The sequence below is a fragment of the Salvelinus sp. IW2-2015 genome, linkage group LG16, assembly GCF_002910315.2.
Source record: "Salvelinus sp. IW2-2015 linkage group LG16, ASM291031v2, whole genome shotgun sequence".
In the NCBI taxonomy this organism is placed as follows: domain Eukaryota; kingdom Metazoa; phylum Chordata; class Actinopteri; order Salmoniformes; family Salmonidae; genus Salvelinus; species Salvelinus sp. IW2-2015.
In genome coordinates, this window is record NC_036856.1 from 15624554 (window position 1) to 15638354 (window position 13801).

General features: G+C 43.0%; 1 protein-coding gene across 1 annotated transcript in view; it reads left to right on the top strand.

The window, feature by feature from the left end:
• LOC111975810 (mesoderm induction early response protein 2-like) overlaps positions 1–12299 on the top strand; it is a 32392-nt gene extending 20093 nt beyond the window's left edge. Inside the window, 4 exon segments of the mRNA XM_070447550.1 lie at positions 541–635; positions 887–1017; positions 3157–3266; positions 6695–12299. Coding sequence (XP_070303651.1) covers positions 541–635; positions 887–1017; positions 3157–3266; positions 6695–7251 — 893 coding nt within the window. The 3' untranslated portion in view covers positions 7252–12299.
• Positions 12300–13801: the final 1502 nt, after the last annotated feature.

Below are 13801 nucleotides of genomic sequence, written 5' to 3' on the forward strand. Positions count from 1 at the left end.
TTACCAACAACTTGAAGACACACTCATTCTATATAATGGCCTAGGTCAAATATTTAGGCTAAATCTCGGGGCTCATTTTCACAAAGAGTCTTATTCGTATCAGCAGTCCTACCCTGAAACCCTTTTTGAATATGGGCCATGGTCTGTCATCTTGACTAAGGCTATAAAATGTTTTTGATCCTGCATTTCCGTTGTGCACATCCAAGCTGGGAGTGTAGGTGAAAATGTAGCTAATTGTGCCCGCTTCAGTGTAGGCTGACAAATTATTTCAGTAACAACAACTCTCAACAACGCAACAACTCTCTAAATAAGACCTCGTCTCTGTCTGACCACCTCTATAGGGAGATTGTTTTGCGGTATTATAAAATAGATAATGGAAATCATTGCATTCAAACTTTGTGGCGCTTATGGGATGAATGGATTTACAGTTATCATCTTGACATGGTGAGTTACTGTAATATGGCTGTAATATGAGTTACAAATAATTCAAGTCTCCTTTTAGGGTATATTCCCACCTAACTGCTGTTGTCTTCTGTGTAGAGGAGCTGTGTGCCTGGAGCGAGGAGGAGTGTCGAAACTTTGAACATGGCTATCGAGTTCATGGGAAGAACTTCCACCTCATTCAGGCCAATAAGGTGAGCAGAACAGAAACTTCCATCGTCAGGTTTGGGGAGAACCTGATTTGCTACAAAGCTGAAATTCTCTGTTTTTCAGTCATGACATTGACTGGTATCATACATTACCCCTTAAATGCAAATGTTGACAGCTGCTTCGTCATAACCTGAGGCGTACCTGTACAAACCTGCTTGTCTGCATTGATCAGACAGGAAACTCACTGATTTCCATACTGCAGCAAACAGTAAACCACACTGTGTTTACATGTCAGGTACGCACACGGTCGGTGGGGGAGTGTGTGGAGTATTACTACATGTGGAAGAAGTCGGACCGCCATGAGTACTTTACCCAGCAGACCACCAAGCTGGGTCGCAAGAAGTACAGTCTGCAGTCAGGGAACATGTAAGTAGCACTGCAGATATGAGACGGTCTCTCAATGACCCTTTCTCAGGGATGCAAACTAGTCACCTTTCAGCAGAATTCACCGTTTTGAATCCAAAATAGGTGACCTACGTGATTCGTGTAGATCTGATGAGGAAACTTTGGGCGATGGGTGTGGGGTGCTTTGGATGACTACTGGCTGTATGCGAACGAGTGATGCGCGTTTGGAGCAGTACTGGCTGTATCCAAGGCTCAGCCAATCGTTCACKTAACAACAGAATGCAGGACACGACTGAAGAGAGAACATACGACCAATGTGCTAGTTACAGCGTCAGTGTGCGCTCTGGAAAGAGGCGTGGAAGGCAGTTTGACTGTTAATTTACAGCAGCGGGTCCCCTGAACTATAACGAAGAGGTAGGTGAGAAGCCTGACCACGGAGACGGGGGTGAGAAGGTGATGAAGCGTACTTCATGAGCTGTAACCGAAAACTGTCATTTGGAAAGTTTGAGGTGAGGGAGAAAGTGTGGTGGAACAAGTATTGTTAGCATTGTTAAGTATCTTGCTAGCTGGATCGAATTATCCGTTATAGCTTTCCAGAGAAATGTTGAGCAACATCAGCCAACTGAACTGATCAAATAATTGAGTTTATGGTGTGAAAATTAGCAGGCTAAAAAAAGTCAGACAGCTAACATCAGATGAGCTAACGTTAGTAACCTAACCAATTCGCTCGCTATAGTATTAACTGGTAACGTTAACGTTATACGACTCCTTGCCGTTCCTCAAGTTATAACTCGTTAGTTACTTACTGGACCCTGGCGATCTGTGTGAAATGTTAACGTTAACTAACTTGGCTAACGAACGAACTACTATCTGTGAACTAATGTTTTCCCACTACAGTAAGTTATGTGGTTCATTTTCAGAATGAGAGAATTAGGTGAAAATGAGGCGTTGCTTGTTGAACAGTTAAGTGGAGCTGGGCCTGGCTTAAACTGGGTGCCACTATAGAGGTAAACTGGATGCCACACACTTTCCCTCTTTCTCACTTTTTCAATAGAGTGAATAAAAAGGGGTATGCCAGGTGTACTCTCTGCCTGAAATAAGATCAATTATGCCAACAAAGGGTATCATGCTCTGCTGGCACATTGTAATTGGCAGTAATTGTACAATGTAATAATATGCAGTGTAGCCTAAAGATGATTGCTTTTGTTGTGTTGAACTTGACAGTAACACTTGTMTGAGTGAGGGGGGATTATTACATTTTTTACTCAGTGAACATTATTTTTGCACACATGTAGCCTTGTGCACTTGATCGATGTCTACTATAGTGACCACTAGAATAGAGCAAAAATAGAATGCCTATTTGTTTCATTCTATTTCTACTTCAGATGTTTTTTTCCCAAGTGCAATATTTAGATGTGTGTGGTCACAAGTGTTCTATTATAAAGGCTGTCATGGCTAACTGCAATATTAGTGTATTGTTTTTTTTTTCTTCTTAAGACTTGAGTGTCATTTGCAGTAAAGTCTAGGCAACACATATCATTGGAATGCTTCCTTTACATTTTTTAGCTGTGTGTTAGGTTCACATTAACCACTTTTTATTTTACACACAGAGACTGATCATGTAGATCATATTCTTTGTTTAATTAGTTAAAACCTACATTTCCCCCTGGCATGTTTCAGTGCAAAAAATAAAAAGTGTCACCTTTTTGGGCCCTCACCAGTTTGTATCCCTGCTTTCTAGACTTGACACTCAAGCTGCATTTAAATGTCGGCTAAATTAGCACATGCCCCCATCATGTTGTTGTTGTTATGATCTTCTCCTTGGCATGACATTGTTCTCAGAATATATTATTTAAATATGGTGTAGGAAAAGGAAAAGTGGACACAGTGTGGACACAGTAGACATATCTTTACCATGATGGGAATGTGACAGGATCATCTTTATCAGAACAGGAAAGCTGCATGTAAACAACAGGTGTAGAGACAAGTAAACAATATAACCTCCCAATTGTCATTGTTTTCAGACCAGAGATTTGTATTATGTTTAGCTCATATCATGCTGGGAGTTTGAAACTCAAAACGGAAATGAATGTTCTTCTTGGACAAGTTCATGTGCAGTTGGGACTGTTTACACAAGTTTCCTACTGTGTTGTCTTCCAGGGAGGATGGTGAGCAGGATGGAGAGCAGGATGGAGAGGTTGGGGAGATGGAGGGGTGCTCCCAGATTGAGCCCCACTCACCCCCACCAGTCATGGACCTGGACAAGCAAGGTAACTCCTGGTCCCTAGCCGTAGTCCCAGCCCCAGTCCTATACCTCAGCTCTGGCCCTGATTCCTGCATCAGATAATTTTACTGAGACCYACAGACCACAAACACTACAGCTTGTTTGAAGGACTGCGGTCAGAAGAGTTAGCTAGAACCATAAGTGATAGTTGTATGCCCTCTCCTCTGAAGTCGCAGGAATCAACTAGAGGTTGACCGATTATGATTTTTCAACGCCGATACCGATATCAGTTATTGGAGGACCAAAAAAAGCCAATACCGATTAATCGGCCGATTAAATTTTTTTATTTTTTTAAATAAAACAAATAATTTGTAATAATGACAACAATACTGAATGAACACTTATTTTAACTTAATATAATACATCAATAAAATCAATTTAGCCTCAAATAAATAATGAAACATGTTCAATTTGGTTTAAATAATGCAAAAACAAAGTATTGGAGAAGAAAGTAAAAGTGCAATATGTGCCATGTAAAAAAGCTAACGTTTAAGTTCCTTGCTCAGAACATGAGAACATATGAAAGCTGGTGGTTCCTTTTAACATGAGGCTTCAATATTCCCAGGTAAGAAGTTTTAGGTTGTAGTTATTGTAGGACTATTTCTCTCTATACCATTTGTATTTCATATACCTTTGACTATTGGATGTTCTTATAGGCACTTTAATTGCCAGTGTAACAGATTAGCTTCCGTCCCTCTCCTCGCCCCTACCTGGATCGAACCAGGAACACATCGACAACAGCCACCCTCGAAGCATCGTTACCCATCGCTCCACAAAAGCCACGGCCCTTGCAGAGCAAGGGGAACAACTACTCCAAGTCTCAGAGCGAGTGACGTCACCGATTGAAACGCTATTAGCGCGCACCCCGCTAACTAGCTAGCCATTTCACATCGGTTACACCAGCCTAATCTCGGGAGTTMATAGGCTTGAAGTRATAAACAGCTCAATGCTTGAAGCATTGCGAAGAGCTGCTGGCAAAACGCACGAAAGTGCTGTTTGAATTAATGCGTACGAGCCTGCTGCTGCCTACCATCGCTCAGTCAGACTGCTCTATCAAATATCAAATCATAGACTTAATTATAACATAATAACACACAGAAATACGAGCCTTTGGTCATTAATATGTTGGATCCGGAAACTATCATTTCGAAAACAAAACGTTTATTCTTTCAGTGAAATGCGGAACCATTCCGTATTTTATCTAACGGGTGGTATCCCTAAGTTTCAATATTGCTGTTACATTGTACAACCTTCAATGTTATGTCATAATTATGTACAATTCTGGCAAATTAATTACGGTCTTTGTTAGGAATAAATGGACTTCACACAGTTCGCAACGAGCCAGGCGGCCCAAACTGCTGCATATACCCTGACTGCTTGCACGGAACGCAAGAGAAGTGACACAATTTCCCTAAATATAAGAAATGAATGTTAGCAGGCAATATTAACTAAATATGCAGGTTTAAAAATATATACTTGTGTATTGATTTTAAAGAAAGGCATTGATGTTTATGGTTAGGTACATTGGTGCAACGACAGTGCTTTTTTCGCAAATGCGCTTGTTAAATCATCACCCGTTTGTCGAAGTAGGCTGTGATTCAATGAGAAATTAACAGGCACCGCATCGATTATATGCAACGCAGGACACGCTAGATAAACTAGTAGTATCATCAACCATGTGTAGTTAACTAGTGATTATGTTAAGATTGATTGTTTTTTATAAGATAAGTTTAATGCTAGCTAGCAACTTACCTTGGCTTCTTGCTGCCCTCGAGTAACAGGTAGTCAGCCTGCCACGCAGGCTCCTCGTAGAGTGCAATGTAAGGCAGGTGGTTAGAGCTTTGGACTACTAACTGTAAGGTTGCAAAAACGAATCCCCGAGCTGACAAGGTAAAAATCTGTCGTTCTGCCCCTGAACAAGGCAGTTAACCCACCGTTCCTAGGTCGTCATTGAAAATAAGAATGTGTTCTTAACTGACTTGCCTAGTTAAATAAAGGTGTATAACAAAAAATTTTACGGCCAAATCGGTGTCCAAAAATACCGATATCCGATTGTTATGAAAACTTGAAATCGGCCCTAATTAATCGGCCATTCCGATTAATCGGTCGACCTCTAGAATCCACCCACTTGCTGTACCATTTCAAAGATATGTCATGCCAAATCACCCCATATCCACCTGTCTCTGTCTTATTACTTGAGTCTTATTTATTTTCTTGATTACATTATTTGTCTGTTTGATGGGTTGTGTTTATTAACATATGATTTAAAGCATTTTTATGTGTTGTTTTATGTGTCTGTTTTCCCATTGCTTTGTGTGTGTTTGTCTGTGGTGTTTCTACCTGTGTGTTGACATGGCGGTGCAGAGGAGGAGGGCCGACCTCGTCGCAGACGAACGCCCCGCTTTCTCTTAAAGCCCTGAGCTCACTACACACAGGCCACTCTAATCAGGCAGGGCCACCAGGTAAAGATTCTAACCAGACAGGGCCACCAGGTAAAGATTCTAACCAGACAGGGCCACCAGGTAAAGATTCTAACCAGGCAGGGCCACCAGGTAAAGATTCTAACCAGCAGGGCCACCAGGTAAAGATTCCTAACCAGGCAGGGCCACCAGGTAAAGATTCTAACTAGACAGGGCCACCAGGTAAAGGGTCTAACCAGACAGGGCCACCAGGTAAAGACTCTAACCAGGCAGGGCCACCAGGTAAAGCCATTTAACCAGGGGCGGTGGGCAAAAACAAGGGGCCACCAGGTAAAGACTCTAACCAGACAGGGCCACCAGGTAAAGACTCTAACCAGACAGGGCCAGCAGGTAAAGACTCTAAACAGGTAGGGCCACCAGGTAAAGACAGACAGAGAGAGGGATAGAGGGGATGGGGTGAGGGAGGTCTGGGGACAAACTTCACTAACCCTACCTAGCTTATACTAACCCCACTGGAGTGCTTGATATGAGGTCAGGTTTTCATGAGGTCAAGTTTCATGTGGTCAGAACTAGAGGGTCTTTTCCAAAAGACTTTTGAGGGCATTATGATTCTCAGGCCAGGAAGTTGAAAGTATGAAATATAAATACTAAACCATAATCAAATCTCAGGGCTCATGAAAATTATTTTATTGGAGGCTTAGCATTTTAGAAATGTTGTATTGGCTTCCTCTCAATACTTTCTGAATTGTAACCTAAAATGATTGATGAGTATTTTATTAACATTCTTTTTATAATTATGTTCTAATTATCTTACCATGTTTACCAGCTTTGTTAAATTGTACTTTGTCTGAAACTAAGATTTTGTGTGGAGCTGATTGTAACATTAAGGAGAAAAAAAGGAAACCACTGTCCAATGCCAGTGATGACTCGATCAGTTACCATTGAGGTAGTGCTTGTTCAAGTCCTTCTTTGTAATTCTTCTCTCCTTGTCTAGATGCTGAATTGCGGATGGAGGTTTTGGAGCTGTGTGGTGCTCCTTGTCCCAGCCCAAGCCCACAGAGGGAGCAGCTGTTCAGCCACTTATCTCCACTCCCCTCTCTGAAGGACCTGCAGCAGGAGCCCTCTCTGAACTGTCCTAGCCCGGTCCGCTGTCCCACCTCTCCCCCTGCCCAGCTCCACCCCTCCCCCCGGCCCAGCGGCAGCCCCACATCCTCCCCAGCAGAGCCTCATCTCCTGGGTTCTGGCTTCTACCAGCTGCAACTGGGGCCCTTCCTTCCAGACGGCCTGTCCATGGGGCCAGAGGGTGGGGCCTCTCAGAGGCTGCAGCTGGGGCCCTTCCTTCCAGACGGCCTGTCCATGGGGCCAGAGSGTGGMGCCTCTCAGAGGCTGCAGGTGGACTTCTCCCTGCCCTCCGTCCCCCAGCCCCCACCCTTGTCTGCCATTGKCCCATCCTCCTCCATCACRTCTGACTTTGGGGCCATCAGCAGTTACCTGTGTCCCTCGGCCCTGTGCCCCCCTCCRGTCCAGCACTCCCGCTCTCTCACCCAGTGAGGGGAGAAAGAAGGGTGTCTTTACCCTGGAGAACATTCCAATAATGCCTGGGTAGTTTGTACTTCTAAGTACTGCCAGTTGAAGCTAACTTGGACCAGAGCTCACCCATGTGATGGTGTGAAGCTCCCCAGGAGAGAAACTGTATTTTTGCGCGGGAGATAGGCCTACCTGTATCAGAGTGTTTACTAGGGGACTCCCATTGCTCACAAGCACAATGGCTTACCTACCTGTCTATTCTGGAAGAGCAGGAGTTCTACAGAGACGTTCCCAGTTCTTAGACAATTCTTAGATATAATGTTGGGACTGGAAAAGCTGGTGGGCTRGTTGATGGCTCCAAGGCCAAAACAGTTAGCCTGATGTTTGTTGCAGTGGCCTCGTTCAGAGCAGAACTAGAGACTGTGATTTAACCTCCCTCACTGATTTCCCATCGTTTACTGGGAACAGTGAGCAGCAGACAGGCATGACCTGGAATCCTTGATGCTGTACTATAGCAGATGTCCACAAGAGATGTTCTCCCTCTCTATCAGTTCTGATAAGGCTGTTTTTAGAAGCAGGGTTCAGTCTGCACTTGTATGACTTATCACCACTCTGACTGTGGATCTCTTAGGTAGGATCTGCCTCCCTGGTTCACTGTGAGAGATTCCACATCTACAACTGAAACTGAAGGTTTTGTATACAGTACGTTTAAGAGGAAAGATCTGTATAGGAATACCATGAAACTATGCTTTTGAGATTGTCACAATGTTTTTATTTTGTTGTTATTTGTTCCCAGTTGTTCAGGTATTCATTGGCAGGTTTGCAATAAGGAACCTGAGTTTGTGATGGGAGTCCTTGTGTTCTCTCTTTCCAGTTTATGTTGACGTTTAAAGGTCTTGTACAGTACCAAACTCCCACAATTGCCTGACAACCACGGTAGGCACATTAGCCTGTGTTTTGCGCATTATTGTACATGCTACTGTAGGTAAGTCACTGAATACACAGGTACTGTAGCCTCTGGCTTCTTCCCTGTATCTCAACTCCAGTTTTTGTGTGATTTAAGGTTTGAATATTGCCCTGAACCACCCATCCGACCTTGTGGATAACAGTCATTGAAAAAGCCCAACGGCATTGAAGGACATCGACCCAAAAGGGGTGTGTTCAGAAGGGTGAAACATTATGAACGTTGCAGATGGAGAATGTGATATACAGAGCTAACACGCTTGCTTATTCCGTACRGTTGCACCCTCCTGAACAGACGCCATTTTTCACTGATGCTGTACTGTATTCTGCCACTAGAGGACCTTGGCTGTCGCTTAGTCCGAAGAGAGCCTGCCTGCCTGCTTTGTTCCCCCTGCTCAGGGGGAGAGAATCTGTCCCCTGTGCTCTCTGTCCCGACGGCAGGAAAACTCAATTTATTTATTCCCCATTTTCTATTTTTATAGGTGGGGTTTTCCCTCTACTCCCTGCTCTGACCTGAGCTGTTCTAGATCTGTTTGTTTTTGTTCAACCGTTTACAGGAGGTTCTGGACGTTGACTATCGGGACAGGAAGGGGAGTAGAAACACTGCCTTTTGTTTATTCTTTTTTAGCATTTATATCATACTGCTTCTGTTTATATTGGTTTGTAATTATAATTATTATATTTTGTTTTAAAAAAAAGTACAAACAAAATATATTAAACATTTTGACAATTAATGAAAGTCATTGCACGCATACACACACCAGTACTTGAATCTTAGTCTTGTGTGCAAATCTGTTGAAAAATACTTTAGTACTTCAATTCAATTTCCAACAACATTGTATCCACATGAATCTCTTGTGGACAGACTATGTATCTGACCAAATTTTAATTAATAAATTTTTTTAAATTCTGGGCTAACCAAGATTGTACCAAAATGTTTTTACATATCCTGTGATTGGGTGGTGCCAGTATAGTAGCTGAATAACCCACACTGTGGAGATCTGTAGTGATTCAGAAACTTGGTTAACCCGGAACTCACACTGAATAACCCAGTAGCTGAATAACACATAACCAAACAAATCTCCACAGTACTCATGTACTGGCCTTACACTATGCCTACAATATAACCAGGCTTCAAATTCAACTGGATATTCTGTACATTTCTGCATTACATTATTTTGAATCAGGATCTGGTTTATTTGAACTGATGCAACAGAGAGCAAGAAATTACAGGCTTACTTCCTCAAAGGTAAACTCATTCATTATTCTTAATTCCTTGGAAAGTGACTAAGTGACTGACAGGTGAACACCTAGCAAGAAGCGATAACCATTCATTAGGAAATGTGGGAGGGATATGGCATCCACTAATTCCCATACATTGTTTTTCTAATGTGAGCTGTGATCTGTGATCCACAATTTGATAAACAAGATAGTGAGCTTGGTATGTGTAGCCTATTGGCCCACTGTATGAGAGGCTACTACAGGACATTGTCATAACTGGGGGGGGGGGGGTTCTTGGGACTGTCACACATCTCTACACAGAGCTCTGTGTCGTGTGACTCCGAGTACACCATGCGTGGTAGCGGACCCCTTTCTAATGAGGCGTGTTGAGATTTGTTTACACAGGCAAGACAAGCTTCTTATAACCCATATCTCAGGCCAATGAGAGGGTTCAGATAGGCAGACTCGGGGTGCTGGAGGTATAGGGATTCACCTTAACTCAGGCTGGACGACAGGAGTCTGGCACTAGTGGCTCTTCTTGTAGGGCTTCATATTTGCACTGCTTCAGGTGAGAATTTGTCTTACTTTTCAGAGTGGTGGTTCTACAGGCATTGGAAGTTGGAACAAGTCTTGCTTCTCTTAAAAAGACTAGCTATTTAAGAGCCCTTGATGGACTAGGTGTTGTGAAATTGGCATGCTGCTACCTCGACAGGGTTTCTTTCTTATCAGAGTGTAGTCTAGACCCTCAATAACCTGAAGTAGGCTAGGTTACAGCAGTCTGTTTCATGGACTCACGGACAGAGCTATGGATACAAGGATTGACCATTAAATACAAATGATAGTTTTAACCATGTTTTGAGGCAATATAAAACAAACACGTTTATATTTTGGGCTCTGATGAAGCATCTGGTATATATATATTCAAGAATCAATGGGTATATATTAATGTACTGTAGCAACTGCAGAMTTCCCCTTTAAATGAATTCAGGACCTTAATTCCGAGCTTGGTTGTGGAGGAATGCAATTGTTTTGGATTGTTTTATTTTCATTGTGTTTTTTAAAATAATTTTGTAATGTATTGCTTTTTTGTGTTTTATGTTTCCACATGTTGTTTCTTGATTTTGTGTTGTCTTTCAGGATATACAGTGAGGGGGAAAGTATTTGATCCCCTGCTGATTTTGTACGTTTGCCCACTGACAAAGAAATGATCAGTCTATAATTTTAATGGTAGGTTTATTTGAACAGTGAGAGACAGAATATCAACAAAAAAATCCAGAAAAACGCATGTCAAAAATGTTATGAATTGATTTGCATTTTAATGAGGGAAATAAGTATTTGACCCCTCTGCAAAACATGACTTAGTACTTGGTGGCAAAACCCTTGTTGGCAATCACAGAGGTCAGACGTTTCTTGTAGTTGGCCACCGGGTTTGCACACATCTCAGGAGGGATTTTGTCCCACTCCTCTTTGCAGATCTTCTCCAAGTCATTAAGGTTTCGAGGCTGACGTTTTGCAACTCGAACCTTCAGCTCCCTCCACAGATTTTCAATGGGATTAAGGTCTGGAGACTGGCTTGGCCACTCCAGGACCTTAATGTGCTTCTTCTTGAGCCACTCCTTTGTTGCCTTGGCCGTGTGTTTTGGGTCATTGTCATGCTGGAATACCCATCCACGACCCATTTTCAATACCCTGGCTGAGGGAAGGAGGTTCTCACCCAAGATTTGACGGTACATGGCCCCGTCCATCGTCCCTTTGATGCGGTGAAGTTGTCCTGAACCCTTAGCAGAAAAACACCCCCAAAGCATGTTTCCACCTCCATGTTTGACGGTGGGGATGGTGTTCTTGGGGTCATAGGCAGCATTCCTCCTCCTCCAAACACGGCGAGTTGAGTTGATGCCAAAGAGCTCCATTTTGGTCTCATCTGACCACAACACTTTCACCCAGTTGTTTTCTGAATCATTCAGATGTTCATTGGCAAACTTCAGATGGGCATGTATATGTGCATTCTTGAGCAATGGGACCTTGTGGGCGCTGCAGGATTTCAGTCCTTCACGGCATAGTGTGTTACCAATTGTTTTCTTGGTGACTATGGTCACAGCTGCCTTGAGATCATTGACAAGATCCTTCCGTGTAGTTCTGGGCTGATTCCTCACCGTTCTCATGATCATTGCAACTCCACGAGGTGAGATCTTGCATGGAGTCCCAGGCTGAGGGAGATTGACAGTTCTTTTGTGTTTCTTCCATTTGCGAATAATCACAGAAACTGTTGTCACCTTCTCACCAAGCTGCTTGGCGATGGTCTTGTAGCCCATTCCAGCCTTGTGTAGGTCTACAATCTTGTCCCTGACATCCTTGGAGAGCTCTTTGGTCTTGGCCATGGTGGAGAGTTTGGAATCTGATTGACTGATTGCTTCTGTGGACAGGTGTCTTTTATACAGGTAACAAACTGAGATTAGGAGCACTCCCTTTAAGAGTGTGCTCCTAATCTCAGCTCGTTACCTGTATAAAAGACACCTGGGAGCCAGAAATCTTTCTGATGGAGAGGGGMTCAAATACTTATTTCCCCTCATTAAAATGCAAATCAATTTATAACATTTTTGACATGCGTTTTTCTGGATTTTTGTTGTTGTTATTCTGTCTCTCACTGTTCAAATAAACCTACCATTAACATTATAGACTGATAATTTCTTTGTCAGTGGGCAAACGTACAAAATCAGCAGGGGATCAAATACTTTTCCCCCTCACTGTAGGTCTCATTTGATGGCGCTGATAGACATGGCCGCTCTGTTTCTGGCTCCTAAGCAACTTTGTTACAAGCATTACGCTACACCCACAATAACATTGTTAAATATGTGTATGCCGACCAATAAAATTTTATTTGGAAAAGAGATTAGTTAATCTCAACATGACTTCCTGGATATATAAATGATATAGACTAAATAGATAATTACATTAATAAGGAATGCACAGTAACATCCGGGAGTATATCAGAAAGGGCTATAATTTGTTGGTATTTCTTGAGAGCTCTCTAAAAGGAGAGCTGTGGTTTGTTCAGCCAATGACAAGCAATAACATATATAGAATGTGCTCTTCCCATTTGTTATTTAATAGTGAAACATTATTTCTACACACCTTTAATAATCTATATCCTCTCTTTTCCGTCTGGTCCATGCAGAGTTCTCCCTCAGCCCTAGCAAGCCTCAGTGTGTCTTCATGGCCTGGGCCAATGTGACCTGCTACTGGACACCTGGACAGGGCTCTCCCCCAGACACACACTACACATTGTAGGTCAATATGTAAGATGCCATCACATACTACAACATCTACTGCACAAGTAACTGCTTGTGATTATATTAGGCCCCTCCCAAGTGGCATAGCGGTCTAAAGTGCTGCATCTCAGTGCTAGAGGTGTCACTACAGATCTTGGTTTGATTCCAGGCTGTATCACAACCGGCCGTGATTGGGAGTCCCATAGGGTGGCGCATAATTGGCCCAGCATTGTCCGGGATTAGGGTTTGGCTGGGGAAGGCCGTCATTGTATATAATAATTTGTTCTTAACTGACTTGCCTAGTTAAATAAAAAATAGACAGCATTAGTTAGAAATAAAGGCCAGTAAATCCTTCAACATGTATTTCCCAACCATGAGGGAAACAAAGGCAGACTGACATGTTCCAGCACTGGTGCCACCACAGAATGATTCATTCTAAACTCAGCAAAAAAAGAAACGTCCCTTTTTCAGGACCCTGTCTTTCAACAATAATTCGTAAAAATCCAAATGACTTCACAGATCTTCATTGAAAAGGGTTTAAACACTGTTTGTTCAATGAACCATAAACAATTAATGAACATGCACCTGTGGAACAGTCGTTAAAACACTAACAGTTTACAGACGGTAGGCAATTAAGGTCACAGTTATGTAAACTTAGGACACTAAAGAGGCCTTTCTACTGACTCTGAAAAACACCAAAAGAAAGATGCCCAGGGTCCTTGCTCATCTGTGTGAACGTGCCTTAGGCATGCTGCAAGGAGGCATGAGGACTCCAGATGTGGCCAGGGCAATAAATTGCAATGTCCGTATTGTGAGACGCCTAAGACAGTGCTACAGGGAGACAGGACGGACAGCTGATCATCCTCGCAGTGGCAGACCACGTGTAACAACACCTGCACAGGATCGGTACATCCGGACATCACACCTGCGGGACAGGTACAGGATGGCGACAACATTTACATTTACATTTAAGTCATTTAGCAGACGCTCTTATCCAGAGCGACTTACAAATTGGAAAGTTCATACATATTCATCCTGGTCCCCCCGTGGGGAATGAACCCACAACCCTGGCGTTGCAAGCGCCATGCTCTACCAACTGAGCCACACGGGACAACAACTGC